This window comes from Chiloscyllium punctatum, chromosome 15, assembly GCF_047496795.1.
Source record: "Chiloscyllium punctatum isolate Juve2018m chromosome 15, sChiPun1.3, whole genome shotgun sequence".
Lineage (NCBI taxonomy): Eukaryota > Metazoa > Chordata > Chondrichthyes > Orectolobiformes > Hemiscylliidae > Chiloscyllium > Chiloscyllium punctatum.
The window spans coordinates 34971881-34997059 of NC_092753.1; the positions used below are offsets into that span (position 1 = coordinate 34971881).

Below are 25179 nucleotides of genomic sequence, written 5' to 3' on the forward strand. Positions count from 1 at the left end.
TGTGGACAATGCCCTCCTGCTGGCCCCTCTCCCCTGTGAGAACATTCTGCACCCTCTCGGAGACATCCTTGATCCTGGCACCAGGGAAACAACACACCATTCTGCTTTTTCTCTGCTGGCCACAGAAACATCTGTCTGTACCTCTGACTACAGAATCCCCTAACACAACAGATCACTTGGAAGCCGATGTACCCCTCATTGCATTAGAGCCAGTCTCAATACCAGAAACTTGGCTGTTCGTGCCCCGAGAATCCATCACCCCCTACATTTTCCAAAACAGCATACCTGTTTGAAATGGGTATATCCACAAAAGACTCCTGCACTAGCTGCCTACCTCTCTTACCCTTCGTGGAGTTAACCCATCTACCTGACTGTATCGGAGACTTTCCCCCCTTCCTATAACTGCCATCCATCACATACTGTTGCTGTTGCAAATTCCTCATCGCTTCTATCTGTCTCTCCAACCAATCCCCTTGATCTGATCAGATTCGCATCCAACAGCATTTATGGCAGATATAATCCGCAGTAACCCTTAAACTCTCTTTAAACTCCCACATCTGACAAGTAGTACATATCACTGCAAAGGTCATTTTTGCTCCTTCACAATTTACAGACCCAGAAAATAACACCGTCTTATTCCTCTACAAACACTGCCCCAGGTTAAATTAATCGCTATGGCTTATATTTTAAGTTTAATCGAGAGACTTATCTCCAAAAACATATAATCAAGAAAGAATCCACTGTATTCACTACTGCAGCCTTTCTCTTGGACAGACTTAAAACAACATTTAACTTATCGGACTCTGTGCTGTGAACTTTGCCCAACAGTTCCTCCAAGATTAGTTGTAAATTTTACTATTTGTTAATTTTCCCAGATGCACTCCGATGTCCAGCGATACACGAATTCAAACAGCAAAGGCTGTAACTATGCAGGTTCTCTCTCTCTCTCTCTCGCACTGTCCTTACCATGTGATTTCTTTGTCCACTCTTCTCCCTTTTAAAACTGCTGTTGTTTTGACTTTTTATTCCCCCCAAGGTTCCAAAACAATGCAACAGCAAATAAAACAGTAATTGCTGCTCCTGGAGTTTGAGGAAATCACCTCCAACACCTAAAATACCTCAAAAATAAAAGGAGCAGCTCTTACAGCCAGAAATTTTTCCCATCCTCCATCTTGGATTACCCAGAATCCTGACATACCATAGTGCCACAATGGTCTCCTCAGAAGACAGACACAGGACACAATTGATAATTGTATACTTCGTTGTCCAGTACTTCCCAAGAGCTACTACATGCCATGTTCTTCACAGCCTTCAGTATGTTATCTACGATGATGAACATCTCCCCCAAGATGTTGAGGTACATAGTTCTTTGAAAATTGAGTCACAGGTCAACAGGTAGATTAAGAAGGTTATTAGCAAGCTGGTCTTCATTGCTCAGACCATTGAGTACAGGAGGTAGGATGTTATTTTAAGGTTGTACAGGACATTGGTGAGCCACTTTTAGAGTCCTGTGATCAGTCTGGTCGCCCTACTATGGGAAGATTATTATTAAATTGGAAAGGGCCCAGAAAAGATCTACCAGGATGTTGCTGGGAAGGAGGGTTTGTGTTAAAAGCAGAGACTGGATAACCTGGGACTTTTTTCAGTGGAGTGGAGGAAGTTTAGGGATACCCTACAGAGGTTTATAAAACCACTGACGAAGCATAGAAATGGCAAATAATAAAGGTATTTTATCTCAGTTGGGGAGTGTAAAAACAGGGGGCATATTTTTAAGGTGCGAGAAGAAAGATTTAAAGAGATCTGAGGTGCAACGTTTTCACACTGAGGGTGGTTCGTATGTGGAAGGAACTGCCAAGGAATGTGGTAGATGCAGATACAGTTACAACATTTAAAAGACATTGGATAGATACATGAATAGGAAAGGTTTAGAGGGACATGGGCCACATGTAGGCAAGTGGGACTGGTTAGGTTTGGGAAACGTGGTCGGCATGAACTAGTTGGACGGAAGGGTTTGTTTCTGTGCTGTATGACTGTATAATTCAGATACTACTTCTTTCCTATTCCAGTCATGGGAACAAAATTGGGCCATTCAGCATTTTGAGTCTGTTGCCTTTCAATTAGATCACACTTCATTTGTACTTTAATTCTGTTTGCTTTGATTTTTTTTTTGACTTGCTTTGTATACTCAGGCAATTAGATTTTCTGTTCTAAAAGGGACAGGCTTGATTAATACAATTTCTCATTCCTGGAAAATATTACATTATACTACTCATGTTGTTCAAGTAATTGACATACCAACATATAGTATAATCCAATGTCAGATCTATTGGTAATTTATTAAAAATATCAGCACTGACAGATGCCACCATTCAGATGCCATGTTCCCTCACAGTACAAAACAATTTTGAAGTGTTATCTGTTTCCAACCTGCAATTAAACACTCCAGAACAAACCTAATAAGCGTGTTCTGAACTCCAATCTCCACTCCATACAGGACAATTCAAGTTCAATTAATTTTCACTTGTTTACCTTAACAGTAATATTTGTAACTTTACTGGGGCACAATTCCACTTCAGCACTTTAACACATGGTAAAATGCTTCTGCTCTTATTCTGAAGCAATACTTGCAAAAAAAACCATGAGTGATCTGCTATGTTCAAACTTTAAATCTTGTGTATCTTTGAATAAGGAATCTCTAATTAAAACTGGATAGTACTTTATGGGTTACCTTTCCGAGGGACTATTTCTGCAATGGCTTTAAAGAGATAGGCTATTTTAAAATATGTCTGTGCTTTAAAAATTAGCTTGCAATCTGATTATCCATGATCGATACCACTGGAGATTAACCAGTCCAGGCGTAAAAATGTGCTCTGCTTTGATGCGAATCTCACGTACACAAAATAAACACATATACAAACAGGCCTGCAATGCTTCTGGCATTTTTAAAAAAAAAACATTAATTTAACTCTAAAAGTTTCATTGATGATGACTGTTCCTTGTGCTCAATATGTGAGAAAAAATGAAAACTTCAGTTTTTCCAGATCTTAGGGAAAACTATTTTCTTATAGCCTGAAAAATTGATTGTTCTGTCCTCAACTTGCTGTCAGCACTTAGAATGAGATATTGAAACAGCTGGGCTATTCCAGAAAGTTTTCAAGGTAACATCACAATGATCTAAAATGTTTACTTACATGATAATTAGTTGACATTTTAGTTCCTGTTGCTGGAAAACAGTAAGGGTGAATATTTCAAGTACCTGTAATTTTTTAGATTAAGAGATTGTAAAGGACCTTAGTTGTGCTAACATTGATTCTTCCTGTTCACTTAAAGCATAATGAACTAATGGTTGAAATACTTCAATAATAATAGTAATTTTCTTTTTAATGTGTTAAGTATACAGAAAGAATTTCAAAGTCGAACTGTAATGCGTTGCCAAAAGAGAGACGCTACCATTTGTGTGATGATGGATTGCAAAATCAATAAAATCCTTAAAACATAAACTGTTTAAGGAATCTTTCTATTCCATTATCTCATGTCCAAGGCACAACTTCAGAAAAGGTGACCTGGCATATCTAAATTCGTATTTGAACCATCAAAGCTGACAGCATCATCAAATTCTTCCACATTGATATCAAAAAGAATACTACTGCTCATCATCCCAATTTGCTGTATTTACAACTTAATCCCACTTGGACTGGAGCAGCTTCTCTTCCATAAACATTATGGGTAGACAACCAACGAGATTGTTCGGCACATGTAGTCAGATGTAATATTTATCATCTTGAAATGCAAGAATAGTTGAGAAAGCCAGACAGGACAGGCTACATGTGGAAATTATATGTCACTCAATAAAAAGCTGGTGGAGCAAATTAGTAAATTATACAAAACTAATTTAGCTTCAATCCTGAGAATAAGGCCACCTGGAAAGTACATAAAGAATAGGAGCAGGATGAGGCTATTTGGCTCCTGAAGTTTTTTCACCAGCCAATAAGACTGTAGTCAATCTGACCTTAACTCAACTTTTATTCTTGTCACTTCACAATGCTCAACTTCATTGTGAAAATCTGTCTAACTCAGTTTTGAATATCATCAAAGCCTTCAGACTCTGCTCTGTCGAGCAAACAATATCAAACACTAATGAAGAAATCCCTTATCATCATCATAATTGGGAAACCCCTCATTATGAAGAGACTTTGTATCTTTCTCACAACTTACATTTCCAGTCATCCTCCATGGCAACGTAAATTTTCAAAGGCTGTTAAGGCTTGCATTTCTGCTTTAATTTCACTTTAAGGATCAATGAGTGTTTAACTGCCCTGCAGCAGTTTAGGTTTATTTTTATATATAGATATTGGCCTCCAATTAGAATTTTGTCTCTCTCTAACTGAAGAGAATCCTGCAACAACTATTGATCATTACAGATATAAAAGGAGGTCAAGCCTGTTTCTGTCCAAAAGTAATCTGGTTCTCTTCATACACGTATTTTTAACTTTGATCCCTTAATTTGTGTAACAAAATGGAAGATAAAGGCATACCTGGATATTTTCTACATTCTGAAGTTGATAAACTACCTAACAGACACTGCCACAGTAAGGGTGAATATTTCAAGTACCTGTAATTTTTTAGGTTATAGGTTTATAAGTTTAAAGTTTATAGGTTCATGTGTATACAGGGCACTCGGCTGTTATTTCATACACTCGGATGAAACAACTTTAGCATCTGTGATAAAGGGTTCAAAAGAAGAAACTTCAAGGTATAGCTTGAGGTTTGGATGAAGGTGCTTGCAAATATACTTGTTCTAACCTATGCCACATTGTACATGCTAATGGAGTCTATTACTCTTGTTTATCCATTGACTAGATGTTTATTGCTACTTTGGATACAAGATTTTGTGCCAATCATTTGGTTATGGGGATGCTGGTTTCATATTCAGCATGCAGGTAGCAATGCAGTATAACCTTCAATAGTGTTAAGCATCATCTATTGGCATACCTGTGCAACTGAATCAAAAAGTGTAGTGCTGGAAAAGCACAGCAGGGCAGGCAGTATCTAAGGAACAGGAGAGTTGAGCAGAAGCTTTTCATCAGAAACATCGACTCCTCCTCCTCGGATGCTGATTGACCAACTGTGCTTTTCCAGAAGCATTTTGATTCTGATCTGCAGCATTTGCAGTCCTCACTTTTTCCATATCTGTGTAAGTGATGAGGTCTAAATGATGAAACTGCATTGTTCATATGCTTAGTGATGATAAATCTTAATTATATGTACTACTGGAATGATCCATGATTTTTAAATATATTGATAAGACAGTTTTACATTTGGAATCCTTTAAGTACCAAATATAATGATAGAGAATATGTGGCGTAAATGGGCATAACAAGGACACATCTGTACTTTTGGGTTCCGAAGAATCTAAGTTACCAGTAAACAGAAGCTAAAGCTGCAATGCTGATTGGTCTGGAAGGTAGTCTGAAGGCCAAGGTGGAAAAATCATACAAGTTATAGTTTAACTGTTAGAAAGGAAGACAAGATTGAAAAGGTTGAGTGGATAGAACAATGGTCTGAGGTGTAGAATGTACGAAGGAACTCTACTTAGAGATAAGAATAGAGATTTTTTTTGTGGGAAGCTCAAAGCGCTCTTTCTTTTGGTCGAGAGATACAAAAACTGGATTAGAAGTTGTTAGTTTAGTTGAAACAGGACCGCACACTTGGACTAAATGTTATGCAGCTACCTGGATAAAGGTCATGAAATACGGATGCATTACTGAGGTCTTTGCACTTACCAAGGTTAGCATTTATGAAGGACCCTTCCTGGTGGGGCATTTGTCTGAAGGGTTAGGAGCAGAGAAATTGCTGGGATACTGCTTGCCTGGAGTCGGGAACTTGAAATAAAGTTCATATTTTAATAAGACATGGCCAGACACTGGGTATTTGTCAGAAGCTGACAGTGTGTTCTAAGAACCCAGTATTACGTCTTGGAAATCCTGTCTCATTCTGGATCCAAAGTTAGTGACAGTGAGACAGAGGGGCAGCAAGACAGAGGGAACATAGAATCACAGAGAAGTATAACATGGAAACAGACCGTTTGTCCAGTTCATCCATGCCAACCAGATATCCTAAATTAAACTAGTCTCATTTGCCGGCATTTGACCCATATCCCTCAAAATCGTTCCCATTCATAAACCCATCTAGATGCCTATTAAATGTTGTAATTGTACCAGCCTCAACCACTTCCTCTGGCAGTTCATTCCATAGATGCACCACTCTCTGTGTGAAGTTGCCCCTTAGGTTCCCTTTAAAGTCTTTACCCCCTCATCTTAAACTTATGCCCTCTAATTGCAGCAGATGACTGTGAAGTTAGAGCTTAAGAAATTCAGGTGCACTGGAAACTATAAATTGCAATATTGTGGATTGAAAAAGGATTCACTAAAGGTTAAGTCTTATAGCTGAGAAGAGATTTACATGTAAAAGTTTGGTTCATTAAAATTAAAATTTTGAAAGATATTACAATCAAGGGGTCAGGTTCAAAGAAGCAAATAGACAAAATATCAGACATCCTGGGATGCACAGAATAGACAAACCAACATGCATAGAACATGTGTATGGTGCCATGTCACGACTGGTGAAGCATCAAGCATCAATCTTTCATGTTCCATAAGCCTTATTTTCATTCTAAATTAGCCCTTCTTTCCAATACAGTTATTATTCAAAAAGAATGTTCTTATCCTGGGTTTTATATAGAATTAAAAACTCTACATGAGCTTGACATTTTAAGATTTACTCACTGTTTCTCTGAGCATTATACATTCTGTTTTGATTCAGAGGTAGGGATTGAGTGTGTGCTGCTGGGAAAGCACAGCAGGTCAAGAAGCATCCAAGGAGCAGGAGAATTGACGTTTCGGGCATAAGGCCTTCATCAGGAATGAGGCTTGCGGGCGTGGAGCTGAGAGATAAATGGAGAGGAGGATAGGGTTGGGGGTGGGGGGTAGGTAGCTGTGAAAGCGTTAGGTGAATAAAGGTGAGGGAGGTGGTGAAAGGTCAGAGGGAGAAGTGCTAGACAGGTCAGGAGGGAGGTGCCGAGTTGTCGGCTTGGGACTGAGATAATGTGGGAGGAGGGGAAATTAGGAAGTTGAAATCCACATTTATCCTGTGTGGTTGCAGGATCCCAAAGGCATAGGAGGCATTCTTCCTCCACGCATCCGGTGGGAATGGTTTGGCGGTGGAGGTGGCCCAGGACCTGCAAGTCCTTGACGGAGCAGGAGGGAGAATTGAAGTGTTTAGCCACGGGGTGGTGGGGTTTGTGGATGCGGGTGCCCCAGAGATATTCTCTGAAACAATCCACAAGAAGGTGTCCTGTCTTCCCGATGTAGAGGAGACCATATTGGGTGTAATGGTATCAGGGGCAAAGTTATGGACCACAAGGCCATAAGATATAAAAGTAGAATTAGGCCATTTAGCCCTTCAAATCTGCTCTGCTATTTGATCATGGCTGATATACTTCTCAAACCTGTTGTTGAGAAGATTCTCAAACCTATTCTCCTGGCTCCTCCCTGCAACCCTTTATGGCCTTACCAATCAAGAACCCATCTTTCAATGGCTTTAAGAGGTTCAATGACGTGAACTCCATAGCCTTCAGGGTCAATGTGTTCCACAGATGCCACTTTCTGGCTGAAGAAATTCAGCTTCATTTCAGTTCTAAAGGGCCGTTCTTTCACAGAGGCTGTTCCCTCAGGTCCTAGTCTCTCCTGTTGGTGGAAACATCTTCCTCACATCTAGTCTACCCAGACATCTCTGTATTCTCTAAGTTTCAATTAAATCCCCCTCATCCTTCCAAACTCCATCAAATACAGACAGTTTTTGACTGCTCCTCATATGACAAGCCCTTCATCCCCAGGATTACTTTTGTATGCCACCTTTCTACCCCCTCCACATTCTTCCTTCAAAACAAGGCATCTTGGCATCCCATGATGCTCAGCTTTGGGTAGCAAGATCTGTCCTCAGTCTGTTGCACTTAAAATGCCACTACTACCATGCTACATAGAAATCACTGGAACAGGAGTAGGTCCTACAGCTAATTAATCCTGCCTCATATTCTAGATCATGGCCAATCACCTCCTCAATGCTAGTTTCCCAAACTATTTTGACATCTCAATGATAATGGTCTTGAGAAACGTATCAATTTCTGTCTTGAGTCCAAAGATGGTTCTTCCACAGCCTTATGGGGCAAAGAATTTCAATGATTCATGACTCTGAGTGAAGAAATTTCTCCTCACTGAAGTCTTAAAATGCCTGCTCCATATTCTATGCTTATGCCCCCTGGTTCTAAAGTCACCAGCCAGGGGTATATCTTATCCATATCCACCCTATCATTTAAGTTTCAAAAAAGCCATTTATCATTTTTTGTTGCTCTAGAGAATATAGACCGAGTTTCCTCATTCTCTCCTCAAAAGAAATCCCGGCAGCCCTTGGCTCAATCTGGTGAAATTCCATTGCACTAACTCGAAAGCAAGTATATCCTTTCTTAGAAAAGGAGACTAAAATTGAACACAATACTCCTGATAAGGTCTGACTAAGGCTTTATAAACTGTAGCAATACATCTGTACTTCTGTGGTCAAATCCCTTTAAAACGAAAGCTAGCACCTAGCTTGCCTAATTGTTTGATGCACCTGCATGACGGCTTTTACCAATTCATGGACAAGATGCCTCAGATCCGTTGGTCACCAGCACTTTCCAAGCTCTCACAATTTGAGATATAATCAACATTTCTGCTTTTCACACCAAACTGAATAACCTCAGACTTAACTCTATAATATCCCATTTGCCACGTTCGAACACATTCACTTGGTATGTCCAAGTCCTCTTGAAACTTCCTTGTACCCTCCTCACAATATATGTCTCCCCAGGAGAAAGTGAGGACTGCAGATGCTGGAGATCAGAGTCAACAAGTGTGGTGCTGGAAAAGCACAGTCAGTCAGGCAGCATCCGAGCAGCAGGAAAATCAATGTTTTGAGCATCAGCTTTTCTTCAGGAATGTGGTCCTTTGCAGGTCTTGGGGAGCATGGCCCTGAGCTGGGGTAGGGCGGACTACAGGGAGGGTAGGTGGCGGCACATGGCTGCAAGTGTGGAGCGGAAGATCCAGAAAGAACTGTTTCTGGAGGCTTTGTATTTGCTGTTGGTAGTGGTTGTTTTCGTCAGGTCCAAATTGTGATGGTCTGAATGTAGTCTGGAGTCCATGCAAGATCAATCGGTTGCATGGGCAGGTGCCGAAGGAGATGTGGCTGTAGTAGGCCATCTGTTTCAGGATGTGGCTGGAGCTTCAAAGTAGAGGAGATGACCTGGGCATGCAGTAAGAGAGAGACTCACTGAGATCCTTGTAGAGGGAAGAGAAGAGCTTCATCAAGGTGGACATCCTTGGAAGAGGCTTCACAGTAAGGATATAATCAACTAGGAGAAAGTCAGGACTGCAGTTGCTGGAGATCAGTGTCAAAAAGTGTGGTGCTGGAAAAGCACAGCCAGTCAGGCAGCATCCAATAAGCTCAATTTTTCAAGCATAAGCTCTCCATCGTGTGCAACGAACCAGAATTGGTCAGGGACCTCGAAGTGAAGGAGCCATTGGGAAGTAGTGACCATAATACATTAAGCTTCAATCTGCAATTTGAGAGGGAGAGGGTACAATTGGAAGTGACAATATTTCTGTTGAATAAAGGGAACTATGGAGCTATGAGGGAGGAGCTGGCCAAAGTTCAATGGTACAATGCCTTAGCAGGGATGACAGTGGAGGAACAATGGCTGATATTTCTGTGTATAATGCAGAAGTTGCAGGATCAATTCATTCCAAAAAGGAAGAAAGATCCTAGGAGGAGGCATAGGTGGCCGTGGCTGATGAGGGAAGTTAAGAAACATATAAAGTTAAAAGAGAAAAAGTGTAACTAAACAAAGGTAAGTGGGAAAAGAGAGGACTAGGAAGCTTTTAAAGAACAACAGAGGATTACTAAGAAGGAAATATGCAGAAAGAAAATGAGGTACGAAGGTAAACTGGCCAAAAATATAAAGGAGGATAGGAAACATTTTTTTAGGTATGTGAAAGGCAAAAAAAATGGTTAAGACTAAAATTGGGCCCTTGAAGACAGAAACAGGGGAATATATTACAGGGAACAAAGAAATGGCAGAAGAATTGAATTGGTACTTCAGATCTGTGTTCACTGGGGAAGACACAAGCAATCTCCCAGAGGTAACAGTGGCTGAAGGTCCTGAACTGAAGGGAATTTATATTTGCCAGGAATTGGTGTTGGAGGGACTGTTAGGTCTGAAGGCTGATAAGTCCCCAGGGCCTGATGGTCTACATCCCAGGTGTACTGAAGAAGGTGGCTTGAGAAATCGTGGATGCGTTGGTGATTATTTTCCAGAGTTCGATAGACTCGAGATCAGTTCCTGCGGATTGCAGGGTGGCTCATGTTGTATCACTTTTTAAGAAAGGTGGGAGAGAGAAAGCAGGAAATTATAGACCACTTAGTCTGACCTCAGTGGTGGGAAAGATGCTGGAGTCTATTATAAAGGATGAAATTACAACACATCTGGATAGTAGTAACAGGATAGGTCAGAGTCAGCATGGATTTATGAAGAGGAAATCATGCTTGACTAATCTTCTGGAATCTTTTGAGGATGTAACTCTGAAGATGGACAAGGGAGATCCAGTAGATGTAGTGTACCTGGACTTTCAGAAAGCTTTTGATGAAGTCCCACAAAGGAGGTTAGTGAGCAAAATTAGGGCGCATGGTATTGGGGGCAAAGTACTAACTTGGATTGAAAGTTGGTTGGCTGATAGGAAACAAAGAGTAGTGATAAACGGCTTCATTTTGGAATGGTAGGCAGTGACCAGTGGGGTTCCGCAGGGATCAGTACTTGGACCGCAGCTTTTTACAATATACATTAATGATATAGAAGATGGTATTAGTAATAACATTAGCAAATTTGCTGAAGATACTAAGCTGGGTGACAGGGTGAAGTGTGATGAGGATGTTAGGAGATTACAGGGTGACCTGGACAAGTTAGGTGAGTGGTCAGATGCATGGCAGATGCAGTTTAATGTGGATAAATGTATGGTTATCCACTTTGGTGGCAAGAACAGGAAGGCAGATTACTACCTCAATGGAATCAATTTAGGTAAAGGAGCAGGACAGAGAGATCTGGGTGTTCTTGTGCACCAGTCAATGAAGGTAAGCATGCAGGTACAGTAGGTAGTGAAGAAGGCTAATAGCATGCTGGCCTTTATAACAAGAGGGATTGAGTATAGAAGCAAAGAGGTTCTTCTGCAGCTGTACAGGGCCCTGGTGAGACCACACCTGGAGTAGTGTGTGCAGTTCTGGTCTCCAAATTTGAGGAAAGACATTCTGGCTATTGAGGGAGTGCAGCGAAGGTTCACGAGGTCAATTCCTGGAATGGCGGGATTACCGTACACTGAAAGACTGAAGTGACTGGGCTTGTATAACCTTGAGTTTAGAAGACTGAGAGGGGATCTGATTGAGACATATAAGATTATTAAAGGATTGGACACTCTGGAGGCAGGAAACATGTTTCCGCTGATGGGCGAGTGCCGAACCAGAGTACACATCTTAAAAATACAGGGTAGACTATTTAGGACAGAGATGAGGAGAAACTTCTTCACCCAGAGAGTGGTGGCTGTGTGGAATGCTCTTCCCCAGAGGGCAGTGGAGGCCCAGTCTCTGGATTCATTTAAGAAAGAGTTGGATAGACGTCTCAAGGATTGTGGAATTAAGGGTTATGGAGATAAGGCAGGAACAGGATACTGATTAAGGATGGTCAGCCATGATCATATTAAATGGTGGTGCAGGCTCCAAGGGTAGAATGGCCTACTCCTGCACCTATTGTCTATTGTCATCAGGAAAATAAGCCAGATAAAGCTCTGACTAAGGCTTTGTAACTGTAGCGATACATCTTTACTTCTGTAGTCAAATCCCCTTAAAATGAAAGCTAGCATATAGTTTTCCTTACTGTTTGGTGGACCTGCACCATCATTCCTGATGAAGACCTAATACTTGAAATGTCAACTCCCCTGCTCCTTGTATGTTGCCTGACCAGCTGCGCTTTTCCAGCACCACACTCTATGTCTTCCCACTTGATTTTGTGTCATTAGCAAATTTGGAAATATTACAACTCCTTCCCATGTCCAAATCATTTATATAGATTGTAAACAGCTGTGGACCCAGCACTAACCCTTGAAGTATCCCATTACTAACAGCCTGTCATCCAGAGACTGATCCATTCCTACTTTTCACTATTTATCTACTAACCAATTCTCAATTTATATTATAATAATTTTCCCCATCCCAAAATCCCATGCAATCTAATTTTATTTTCCTGTGTGGACATTTACTAACAGTCCTCTAAAAAGCCAAATAGACTATATTCATGGGCTCTCATTTGTAAATATGATTTCCTGTTCATAAATTGATGTTTACTGTCTAACTTTCCTTTTTTCCCCTAAATGTTCAGTTGTCATATCCTTTTATAATAGAATATTACAGTTTCCTTATTAGTGATGAAGAACAGCCTAATGAAGGACCAGCTGAAAAAGAGGATCCTCATTCATTGGTTGAGCTAAGCCCTTGGTGTTGGTGGCATATAAATTCAGCTAGCAAATTTGGTTTAGCCTTGGACTGACTGCATGCAGTTGCTAGGTAAGAAAATATTTAAATCTTGAATTTGTACAAAGCTAATTTAGACTGTAATTGGCATTGAAGTGAAATTTGTGGTTTAAAATTCTGTAGTTGTGAACTTTGAGCAGGTTTATTTGTAAAAAAAATACAGTGAAAGAGCAGCCTAGTTAAGAACTGGCTAAAACTGAATTTTCATTAACTGAGTGAACTAGATCAGTTTTGTTGAGAGTATGTATAGTGCTGAAAGTGTGTTGCTGGAAAAGGAGCAGGAGAATCGACGTTTCAGGCATGAGCCCTTCTTAAAGGGCTCCTTGGATGCTGCCTGACCTGCTGCGCTTTTCCAGTAACACATTTTCAGCTCTAATCTCCAGCAGCTGCAGTCCTCACTTTCTCCTAGTATGTATAGTGCACCAATTTAATGCAACCTAGCATTTGAATGTGACTTGTAATAGAGTGCAACTCAGTAAGTGTCTCAACAAGTCCAAAGGAGGAAGGAGAGTATGTTTGGTTCCTTTAACCGAAAAATAAGCAGCTGATTAGGAAATAGGGTTGGTGTGTTTCAAGCCATTAAATGAAAAGCTCAGTTTGTGTTTCGATCTCTAGTCTTCTTTCCATTTTTTCTTAAACAAAGTTATTAAGATAAGATTGCTACTCATGTACAAAACAAGGAAAATTAAAAATAAGTGTTTACATTGGTCTTTCTTCAAGTGTAAAGAAGATATACTAGAATGTTTAATTAAATGACTGAAATAAAATCTGTAAGAGATGACAGTTTGGGCGATGTATTATAATTACAGCACGTGTGGACACCAAGGTGACCCATAGTGAACACGTTTGTAGCAAGTGTTTGCAATTTGTGCAATTTTAGATGGGAGGAGAGGACCTGGAGTCTGAACTCTGGACATTGGGCTGCTTCATGGCAACTAAATATTCAGACATATGTGACTTTTCAAAAGGACACAAAGAATGGGAAGAATGGTGGGGTAGCTTTGTTTATTATGAGTTGGAGTAGGTGTGATAGCCAGAAATGAACTAGGATCAAATGATACAGAATCTCAGAGTAAATAACAAGGTAGAACTTAGCATTTGGTTTATGAATGAGAAATTTGGGAGTGAATAATTACATAGGGACAAGGCAAAATTGTCTGGTGTGCTTTGGAAAAGGAGTTTAGCAGAAAAGATAGTTGAGGAATCTTGAGGAAATATTTAAAGAAAATAAACATGATAACTATCACTAGAGAAAAGTTACTTGGGAAACTAATGGGGCCAAAGGGTTGTCGCCTAGAATTTCAAAGGAAGCACCTACTGTGATGGTGAATGCACTGGAAGCAATCTTCCAAGACTCCTAACATTCTGGAAATATCAGAGGTTTGAAAAACTGCCAATGTAACAACCGTATTTAAAAATAGAGACAAACATAAAATAGTAAATACAAACCTGATAGCTGAACATCATTTACTTAGTGTAGCATTAAAGATGTAATGAAACAGCATTGAAAAATATATGATCAAGCAGAGTCATCATGGCTTCATGAAGGGAAGTCATTCCTGACAAATTTATTACAGTTCTTTCAGGAGGTAACAAGCAGGATAGATAAAGGAGAACCAGTAGATGTAACATATTTAGATTTCCAAAAGAATTCAATAATGCAAAACACATAAGGCTACTTCAGATAAGAATCCATGTAGTTGGGGGTATTATGGGTTCACATGGATGGAGGATTGGCCATCTAACGGAAAATAGAGTGAGGACAAAGGGGGCATCTTCAAGATGGCAGACAGTGCAGAGCTACAATTATTCACAATATATTAGTGACATGGCTACGAAAATGCATGTACTATCACGTTTTTAAAGACAAAAATATGTGGGAAGGCGAAGTCGTGAAAAGGAAACAGTCTACAGAAGGATATAGGCAGGTTCAGAGAACAGGTCAAAAGTTGGCAAATACAATATAACGAGGAAAATTGTTAGGTTGTAAACTTTGGCAGGAAGAATGGAACAGTAAAATATTATTTAAGTGGGGAACAACTCCAGAAGGGTACAACAGTAGGGGGGGGAAAGAGAGATTTGGTCATCTTCATGCATGAATCACAAAAAGCTAACATCCAAGTTTAGCAGTTATAAGGGAAGGCAAATAGAGTGTTGGCCTTTATTTCAAAGGGAATAGGATATAAAAATATGGCAGTCTTGTTAAAACTATACAAGACACTACACAGACAACATAGTACAGAATTGTGAACAATCTTAGACTCCTAATCAAATGAAAGACATATTTGCTTTGGAAGCAGTCCAAAGAAAATTCACTAGGTTTGTTTTGGGTATAAAAGAGACAGTCTCGTAAAGAGAGGTTGAATAGCTAGGTTTATACTTGTTGGAGTTTAGATGAATGAGGAGACCTTCTTGAAACCTACAAGATTCAGAGGGGGCATGACAGATTAGATGCAGAGAGGTTAGTTCCTCTTGTGGGATAGTCTAGGATCAGAGGGTGCAATCTCAGAGAAAGGGAGCACCCTTTTAAGACAGAGAGAAGAAGGAATTTCTTCTCAGAGGTTAGTGAACCTGTGGACTTCTTAACCATAAAGGACTATCGCGATAGGGTCATTAATTGTATTCAAGGCTGAGATAGATTTTTTTTAAATCAGTAAGGGGATTAAGGGTTATTGGGATAAGGCAAGGAAATGAAGTTGAGGATTATCAGATCTGCCATGAGCTCATTGAATGGGGAAGCAGATTGATAGACAGAATGGAATACTTTTGTTCCTACACCTTATGGTCTAACTAACATGCCTATAGTTCTTGTTTCTCCCTTTTCTTCCTTCTTAAACAGTTGGGTGATATTTATTATTTTGCAATTTCCTAGATCCTAGTTTCAGAATGCAAGATGACAGATTCAAAAGTTATAGAAAATTCCATCACATTATAATCACTATTTCCCCAAGGTTACATTATAAGAAGGTTACTAATTAGCCCTTTCTCATTAAACGCCACAATACCAAATCCGAAATAAAGCTAGCCCAAGCTGGCTCCTCAATATAATGTTGCAGATACCCATATTGTACATACTCCAAGAATCAATCCAACAGAGCATTAGTGTTAGCCTGGTTAATCCAGTCTATGAACAAATTAAAGTCAAACATTATTACTGAATTATCTTCATTACATATTTTCTAATTTCTTCATTCAGAGGATGTCCAACAACAGTACAATGGTATAGTGAGCTATAAACAACTCCCACCAATGTTTGCTTCCCTCACTGTTTCTCAGCTCCACCCAAATGGATTCTACATTTTGATCATTCCATTAAAGATTCTCTTGTATTCACACATTAATGTCATTCCTCACCTCCATTTACTTTTTGCCTGGCCCTCAAGTTTACAATCTCTGTTACCCTGGAGCTGTGTCACTGAAATGTCAAATAAATCATATTCACTTACTTTAACTTGTGCATCTAAATCAACCAACTTCTGGCAAATGTTATCTGCATTCATAAAGAGTGTTTTTAATTCAGTTATTTTATCATTATATTCCATTTTGATCCTATTTGACCTCCTACATTATTTTGTCTTTATTTTTGTTTACTTATTTTTACTAGATCTGCTCTCCATAAATCTGAGCTCATTCTTAGGACCTCACTCCCTTCAAACAGAGATTCACCCCTCTTAAACACCTAAACATAATGAAGTACGCCCTTAAAATGGAAACAATACTTTTTTCCCCTACAAGTACTGTGCAGTAACTACTGCTCCCAGTAGAATTCTGGAGCTGTGTAGAACTTTCAGCTGAAGGGAAAGCAGATGGGGGGAAATGGTGAAATAGATGGAGATTAGCTTCTTAAAAAATTAATTCCTTTTCATTTTAATGTTTAACAAAGGTAAATTAGTACACAAAGATATCCTGGCCTAGTTTGATGAAAGGCAGCAGAACAGGCCCAACCAGTAAAGACTGTCAGAGGTCCAAATATCTTTTCTGGATATGCCTCATTACCATTGGTGGAATGTTGCTCACACAGCTGAAGCATGCTATCAATTAAGGAGAATAACATGGGCAATACAATCTGGGGGCTTTTCTGCAGAATAAATCTGGTTGAGTTAAATTTGAGTGAATCTGAAGAAACGCAAATTTAGTGAATGGATTATGGATCTGGACGGTGGGTCTTTATGGAACTAGAAGAAATATTAATGGGTATATAAATGCATGCACAGCATTTTCTCACTGGACTGGTACCTGGAAATCACACTGGGGGACTTTTAGCAACATAGAACCTCAATTTGCATTTTATAATGAGTTTCTAACCTGTTTTTGATGTTAAATATTCCTATTATCTAAAACTTCAATTAAAATGGAAGATAACAGAATAACATCAGGAACAGTCAGAAAACCTGCCTTATTGTGTGCGTCTTTCTCGTTGCCTGTTAGTCATTAGAAAGTTCGTATTTCTTAAAAAAACAAAATATATTGTACACTAGGAGGTTATTCGTCTCAAAAACCTTACTACACGATCAGTTCGGACATTTTGTACATCATGGTTTTCTTAGTGTTCCATATACGTTTGTCAATGTTGATCCTTTGCTCATTTTGCCCACTCTTGACTGCTATAATGCCATCTTTGGTTAACTAATTAAAGTCAGAGCTTGGAATTTGAGAAAAATATTAAATTGCTGACTGATGAGTCTAAATGAGCAAAAACACTACTAATGCAGAGTCAATGCAGAAACACTTAGGACATGCATCAAAGATTACATTCAATTCATTAATGCTTACACAAAATCAGGACATTCTCATACGTGGTCAAACTAATTAACTTCAATGAAACCAAATTACCATTTCAACATGTATGATGTAACACAGTGGAATTACATTACAGGTAGATGTAAATTATATGCTAATTATACATTTTAGTTTAACATGCCAGTTTAAAAGTTGGGTCACTATGTGACATCCAAAGTTCTTCTTTACTTAAAGCAGACATCAAAATTCATAAATGTACAACAGAGATAAGAATAACATGGGCTGAAGTATAAATAATAGAAAGAATAAAACCAAACCAGGGAAAAGACAAGCATAAATATAATATGCAACTACTTGCACAATACAATTAGGGAAAAACAACTAAACAAAATGGTTGTTAACAGTTGAGTAGTGGGAAGGCTCTGCATTCTGTTCGCATGACCTCTTTTTAATATGAAGTTGAATTGCATTATTCTCACCTCCACTTATTGTAACCTAGCAACACCTCAATCATATGCAAGTTCCTGCTGCAAAAAAAAATGGCATTTTGTAACCTTTTCTACTTAAATTTCCCACACCACCAACAATTTTCTGTTAGAGTAGAGAAAGCAGACTATTGTTGTTAGTCTTTTTTCACCATTATTTATTCTTGGGATGTTGACATTGCTTGCAACCTAGTTACTTGAGATTTGATACAACAGGCTTATTCAAAGTGAAGCAAAGAGTCAATCACATTGCTGTGGGACCGGAGTACCATATAGTTCAAACTGTTTGGGACTTTAGGTCTGCTTCATAAAAAGTTATAGATTTACAATTCTGAAAGAGACCAGTTGGTCTATCATGTCATGTGAGCCACAAAAGATCTATCTAGTCTAATCCCACCATTCACTTATAGGTCCTTAACAGTGTAGATTATGAAACATCAAATGCATATGACGTGTTTTTTTTAAAAGCAATGAGAATTTCTACCTCCACGACCTCTTCAGGCAGTGAGTGGTAGACTCACATAATACCAAGTGAAAAAAACCCTCAATTCTCCTTTTTCACTTGTACCTGTTACTCCCAATTTATGCCTCAGTTTTTGACCTCTTTGCCAAACGAAATGAGTCTTTCCTTTCCAGTCTATCTAGGCCCCTCAATTTTCCATCACATCTTAATTTCTTTCTTATAGCACATTATTAATCAGTTGAGTTTCTATTACAATTCAACAGCTCTACGGACACTATTTATTCCAAAGTTTCGTTTCCAGATCAAACCCCTTGGTGGAATTTAAATTTTGTTTCTGGATTACTAATCCAGTAAATTTACCATAACAAGAAGAAATCCCAAAGATAATAGTAGTACCGTTTTTTTTCACTCTTGATATCCTTCCAACAATGAGCCTGTATGAGATTAAAGGTTTCACCACAAGAAGAACCACAAATACAAAAGTACATTCTATCAATTTCTGCAATTTGCTGCAACGCAATGCCCTATCTGATCCAATGTGTAGTTTTCAAGCATCGGCTATTTTAAAAATATACACATTATATTAATACTACATAAATTGCTACAAAACATCAAAACTGTTTGATTACTAGATAGCCAAATTGTTCAAAGTCACTATATTATCAAATTGCAACTATGCACCACTGTCCAATAAATCAACAATTTTATAGCAAGATTATGAACATGCCAAAGTTCAGTTTTGTTTATACAAAAATAATAAAGATAATAGAAGCTTTGCCTGTAATATAGACTACAAGCTACTTTATTTCTCCAATAGCTATCATAACTACTACAATCAAGTATTAAAACAGCACAAAGGATTTTAGGACATGCTTGATAATTTGTTATTTATACTGTATAATAATTAGAATTCAAAATATTAAAGTATATTGAAGCTGCTATAGTCAAAATGGTATTGCAGCAAATACAATTCTTAAAAGCAGTCAATAATTGATAGTTATTTAAATCATACACATTTTTAAAATTACATATGGCTCAATTATTCAATCATACCGATACAAAAATAAGAATCTCACCAAATAAAGCATCTCATAAATTGAGTCACAGGACCCTTTGATGTCCTGGTCTTTGGCCTTGTGTTTTACTCTCCAGAAGACTGACATTGTAAGAGAAACCCTCTACCTAGTGAATAAATCTGCTTTTGGATACATTTATCATCAATTTTCATCAGCTGGAGTGTTACATTGTGACAGACGGCTCAATCGTAACAGATTTTGTTTTTCTTTCATATTTAAAATAGTACAAATGTACAAGACGCTATGCTTACTGTTTTTTCTAGGCTATGCAGTGCTGCAATACAAAGAATCCGTTCAGATTGGAGAGAATGCTGTAATCCTATTCTAACTACCTCAACCTTAAATCCTCAATGTTTATCTCAACAAGGATTCCAGTATCTGTTCCGGCATGTCCAGCAACGAAGAGTAGTTCCTGTCAACAACAGTGTTCTCATCAAACAGCAGCAAAAAAGAACTAGCAGAAACACGAAAGACTGCCTGCTGAAGCTGACATAGGAATGTCACTGTCTACTTCCTAGGGCGCTGGTTCATTCAATTGGTTTAGTCGTCTCCGGAATACTAATACTTGATTTCTGTAAAGCTGTTCTGAACTGAAAATTAGCAAACACTGCAAAGAAAATGACCGGAAATGTCATCTATGGCTCTTTGCGGTTGAACGGGTTGCATGCAAAAGGATACTAATGTTTACAGCCCTGTAAAAGAAAAGGCTCCACTTTGAAGCTGAGTTTCAGCTTTCTGGACTGTATCACAGAGGAATTCAATTTTTCTTCGCCTTTTCACATCCAGATCTGCAAATTATTCTCAGTATAAATTCAACAGTATGATACCATTTAATTCACAACTGCCACAAAAAGTTCTGTAGGAATAATTATTCACAATCAAATTTCCTTTTTGATTTATTTGAATTCAACTACAGCATTTGCCATTACAGAAGGAACCAGCAAAGAATTCTGAACAGATGGCATTTTCCCAAAATACAAAACAGAAGCACAGCTGTCTGTTTTGAACATCATCCACATTTTTCCCCATTAAGACACACTTGAATAATACTGTCAACTCAAACAAAGTAATCAAGTTGTACAGCACACAAAACTGCTAAGATCTGTAAACATTACAGCAATTGACAAAAACTAAATGTGACACTTCTAGCAAAGCCTGCTGTTCTAATTTAAAGGCATTGTTTTTCACATACTTGATCTTGCTTAACTAAAGCGCATTACAATACAAATATAAACAAATACTAAGTAATCATTTGGCAAAGTTTTAAAAAATTAAGCTCACAGTCCTCTTAGGTTGCTTTTATAGAAACATCTAGATAGTATTCAAATCAATTCTCAGGAAAGATTTAAATGAACATTGCCAACTTTCTTAGTAAACGTTGGTGAAAGGACTTGAGGGATGTCAAATGTCTTTTCTACACTTACCAGCATATCAACTTTCCTATCTGTGTATAACATTAGTTTCAAATCTGTTTTATCTTAGAAAGGGCCAAGACACCCTCAAATTTCAATTATTTTTCATTTATCATAAATACTAATTATTGCTTTATGAAAGCTACAACTCTGAAAGCTTCAATATAGAGAGTCATTCAAGGGTGGGGTACACAAGTTAAAACTTGTATTTCAACACATGAAGTATAATATCATAAAGAACTTAAAAGTCAAGGAAGCAAAGAGTGAGCTTTCAGGATACACACATGTTTAAAAAGAACATAATTTTACCTTGAAGAAAGTTAATAAGTGAACAGGTGGTAACATGATGCTCTTAATATTAAAAACTTAATGTTAACATTTTGTACCCTGGTTTCATTCCTGACAGTTCTCTTAATCAATGTGTAAAATAATTTTACGATGATCACATTTCTGAGGAGAATAGCTCAGATGTTCTAACTACTCCCACTAATTACAGTGTTCGCTCCATTGCTTGAAAATGTCTCAAACTTGGTAAGATTGAGCTGTAATCATTACAAATATTCTCATTTCAGTTATTTCCTTCTATTCTGTTTTAAGATACTTGCAAGTAGCTCAATTGCTGTAATGCAACAAGTCTGAGAAGTTTTATCCAATCTACAGAGAGCCTTGGTCAGATATAATCTGCAGTATTATGTTCAGTTTTGGGCACCACACCCAAAAAAAACTGAGTGGATACAATGCAAACTCAAACTTGTTCTGAAGTTAAAAACCATTTTGAGTAGGCTGGGAATGCTCATATGTCAACTTGGTGCAGCTAGAACCAAGCAGATATAATTCAATCATTGGCTGAGTGCAGGGAAAAGCAGATGGTGACAAGGCTGAACCAAGAAGGTATGTAGTAACATCAAACTTTCAAGTGCTTTTTCTCCTTCTGCCTGTTGTATACTAGGCAAGTGATTGTTTCAGAGGACAAGAACAGCAGATACTTGGGAAAATCACTTGCAAGTTCCTTTCCAAACTATTCATCATCCTGACTTGGAAATATATTGCCATTCCATCAGTGTCACTGGAACAAACATCCTAGATCTCCTCCTATAAATGTATTGTGGGTCTAACTACACAACATGGACTGCAGTTGTTCAAGATGGCAGCTCACCATCACCGCCTCAAGGGTAATTAGGGACAGGCAATAAATGCTGCCAAGTCAGTAACACCCATGTCCTATAAATGAACAATGAAAAGATATCATTAATTAGACCTAAATAGAGGAACAGGAAAGGGCTAGTGAATAAACAGGTGGATAGGGTTTTAAACTAATTAATCACGGGAGGAAGAGAAGGGAAATATAAGAAATAAAAGATAAATTGAGAGAGCAGAGATCCGGGGCAATGAAAAGATAAACATAATCGATGTGCGTCAGGAATGGTAAGAAGTCAGCATTAAGACTCTATCTGAATGCATGCAGCATTTGTAACAAGTAGAAGAGTCAGTGACATAAATACAAATAGATGAATATGATTTGATAACTATTACAGAGTGACTAAGACTGGGAACTCTATATCAAAGGATTTTCGATGTTCTGGAAGAACAGGCAAAGAAAAGGAGGAGTGTTAGCTTTGTCAATAAAGCAAAGTATCAGAGCAGTGCTGAGAAGTGATATAATGCAACAGAATCAGTTTGAATGGGAATAAGGAATAGCAAAGCAAAGTTATAAATCAGAGTCATCCATAGATCCTCAGAGTTGCCTCAATATGGGCCAAAGTATAAATTGAGAAATAACAGGGGCTTACAAGGAGGACACGACAATTGTCATGGGTAATTCTCATCTGCATATTGATTGTATGAATCACATGGGCAAAGGTAATTTGAAAAACAAATTTATGCAGTGCGTTTAAGATTATTTCTTAGGATAGCATGTTGCTCAAACTGTCCAGGAAAAGATTATTTTAGATCTAGCAATGTGTAATGAGATTGGATTAATAAGCGATCTCACAGTTAAGGTCCATCTTGGGATAGATATGGCAGAACTTCAAATTCAGTGTCAAAGACAACAACTCCGATCTCAAACCAGTGTCCTCAAATTAAATAAAGGCAATCAGAGATATGAAGAAAGAGTTGTCTAATGTGGTGCAGCAAATTGACCCAGAAGAAAGTGAATGGATGGCTGCTGCAGATATTTAAATAGATATTTCATAGCGCTCAGCAAAACTTCATTCCAGTCAAAAAGGAGTTGATGAAAAGGACGAACCACTCATGGTTAAAAAAGGTGGTCAAAGACAGTATCCAATCAAAACTAAGGCATGCAAAGTTATGAAAATTAGTGGCAGGCCAGCAGTTCTGAATTTTGTCTTTTCAAATTAGCAGATTACAAGAAAGCTAATAAACAAGGTGAAAATTGAGCAAGAGCAATTTTTTGTGGAAGGGAAACAGTGTTTGACAAGTTTGCTAGAGTGCTTTGAGAATATAAGAAGAGGAGTGCTAAACTGGTGAATGTAGCCTATTTGGATTTCTAGAAGAAATTTGATAAGGTGTCACACAAAAGGTAATTACACAAGATAAGAGCTCTTAGTAATGGGCTCAATATATTGGTAAGAGTTTTTGAAATGTGGAAAGAGGTGCTTTAGCTCTTCGCTTCTGAACCTATCACCAAACATCAATCTATTCTAATCCCATTTTCCAGCATGTGGCCTGTAATCGTGTATGCTTTGGTGTTTCAAGAGTTCATCAAAATAGTTCTTAAATGTCTTCAGGATTCCTACCTCTACCACCCTTTAAAGCAATGAGTTATAGATATCCATAACCCGTTGGTGTAAAACGAATATCCTCAAATCATTCAATCTCCAGCTCCTTACCTCAAAATTGTGCCTGCTGGTTACTGACCCCTTGAAGGGGAACAGTTTCTCCCTGTCTACAACCCTCAGAACTTTGAACACCTCAGATTCCCCAGAGCCTTCTCCATTCTATCTACTCTTTCGACATAGCTGAATCATGGCAACAGCCTGCTGAATTTCTCCAATATCCTTTCTTGTGCAAACACATCCTTCCTACAGAATGGCAACTAGAGTTGCAGCTGTGACCCAATTGAGGGTTTATAAAGATCCATCATAATCTCCTTGCTCTTGTTTTAAGTGCCTTGACTAATAAAGACAAGCATCTCATATGCCATCTTAACGATCTCATCCACCTGTTCTTTTGCCTTCAAGGATTTAAGAAGGTATGTTACGACATGGGGTAAACCCCTCTGCTAATTTAAACCAGATACACAGAAAAACTCACCTTGCGCGTGATCTGTTAAAATTTCGAGTGCAAAGAACTATCCCAAATATCACTGTTTAAAGGAAAAATTGACAATTTTATTCTTTAAGTCCAAAAGAGAACATTAGACAAGTATTTACAACTCCTTTCTCTTAAACCTATCTTGTATCTCTCACTCTCCAATACTTGTCTGATTAAAACCCCCGATTAAGAGTTACAAAATAAAAATCGCATTTCAAAACCAGTTGTCACTGTTCCCTTGGGACCTTCGTCTGTGCTTTTCTGGGTCTTTTCTTCGGTCTTCTGCTTCACAATATTCATATGAAAAGATACCTTTCAGACAGCGGCCCTGCAGGCCATACCTTCGTTGGTTGGTGCTCTTTGCCCACCCTGATGAACTGTTCAAAATTTCCGATCTTATATACCACAAAACATCAGACCATCTCATTGGTTTGATATCATCAAAAAATTCAAATTCAAATGGAATTTAGTGTCTTGGGGCATAATTTAAATTGATTGGCCAAATTCAAATTTGTTGCGTACATGGCAACACAGCTCCAGCTATTTGTTGTCACAACCAAATGTTACATTTTAAATTTTTCAGCACACTCTGTTTCTCTGGGTCCGTACCGGCATCCACTTTCTCAGAGTCATCGAGATGTACAGCACGGAAACATACCCTTTGGTCCAACTTGTCCATACTGACCGGATATCCCAAACCAATCTAGTCTCACCTGCCAGCACTCGGCTCATATCCCTCCAAACCCTTCCTATTCATATACCCATCCAGATGCCTTTTAAATATTGCAATTGTACGAGCCTCCACTACTTCCTCTGGCAGCTCATTCCATACACGTACCACCCTGTGTGAAAACATTGCCCCTTAGGTCTCTTTTTTATCCTTCCCCTCTCACCCTAAACCTATGCCCTCTAGTTCTGGACTCCCCCACCCCAAGGAAAAGACTTGGTCTATTTATCCTATCCATGCCCCTCATGATTTTATAAACCTCTGAGGTCACCCTGGAGCCTCTGATGCTCTTAAAGGTACAGTACAGCTTCGTAACACATGGACACCATTGATC

At 38.5% G+C, this 25179-nt stretch overlaps 1 protein-coding gene across 6 annotated transcripts in view; it reads right to left on the bottom strand.

Annotated features, from left to right (window-relative positions):
- The window catches only part of LOC140486192 (rho guanine nucleotide exchange factor TIAM1-like), a 334442-nt gene that overhangs the window by 51422 nt on the left and 257841 nt on the right, over window positions 1-25179 (bottom strand). The window contains exon 1 of one of the 6 annotated variants that reach the window (XM_072584978.1): window positions 19431-19860. The exons of the other annotated variants lie outside the window; for them this stretch is intronic. Within the exon in view, the coding sequence (XP_072441079.1) occupies window positions 19431-19517 (87 nt within the window). The 5' untranslated portion in view covers window positions 19518-19860. Of the gene's footprint in view, window positions 1-19430; window positions 19861-25179 lie in introns of those variants that run through there. 6 annotated transcript variants of the gene reach the window in all.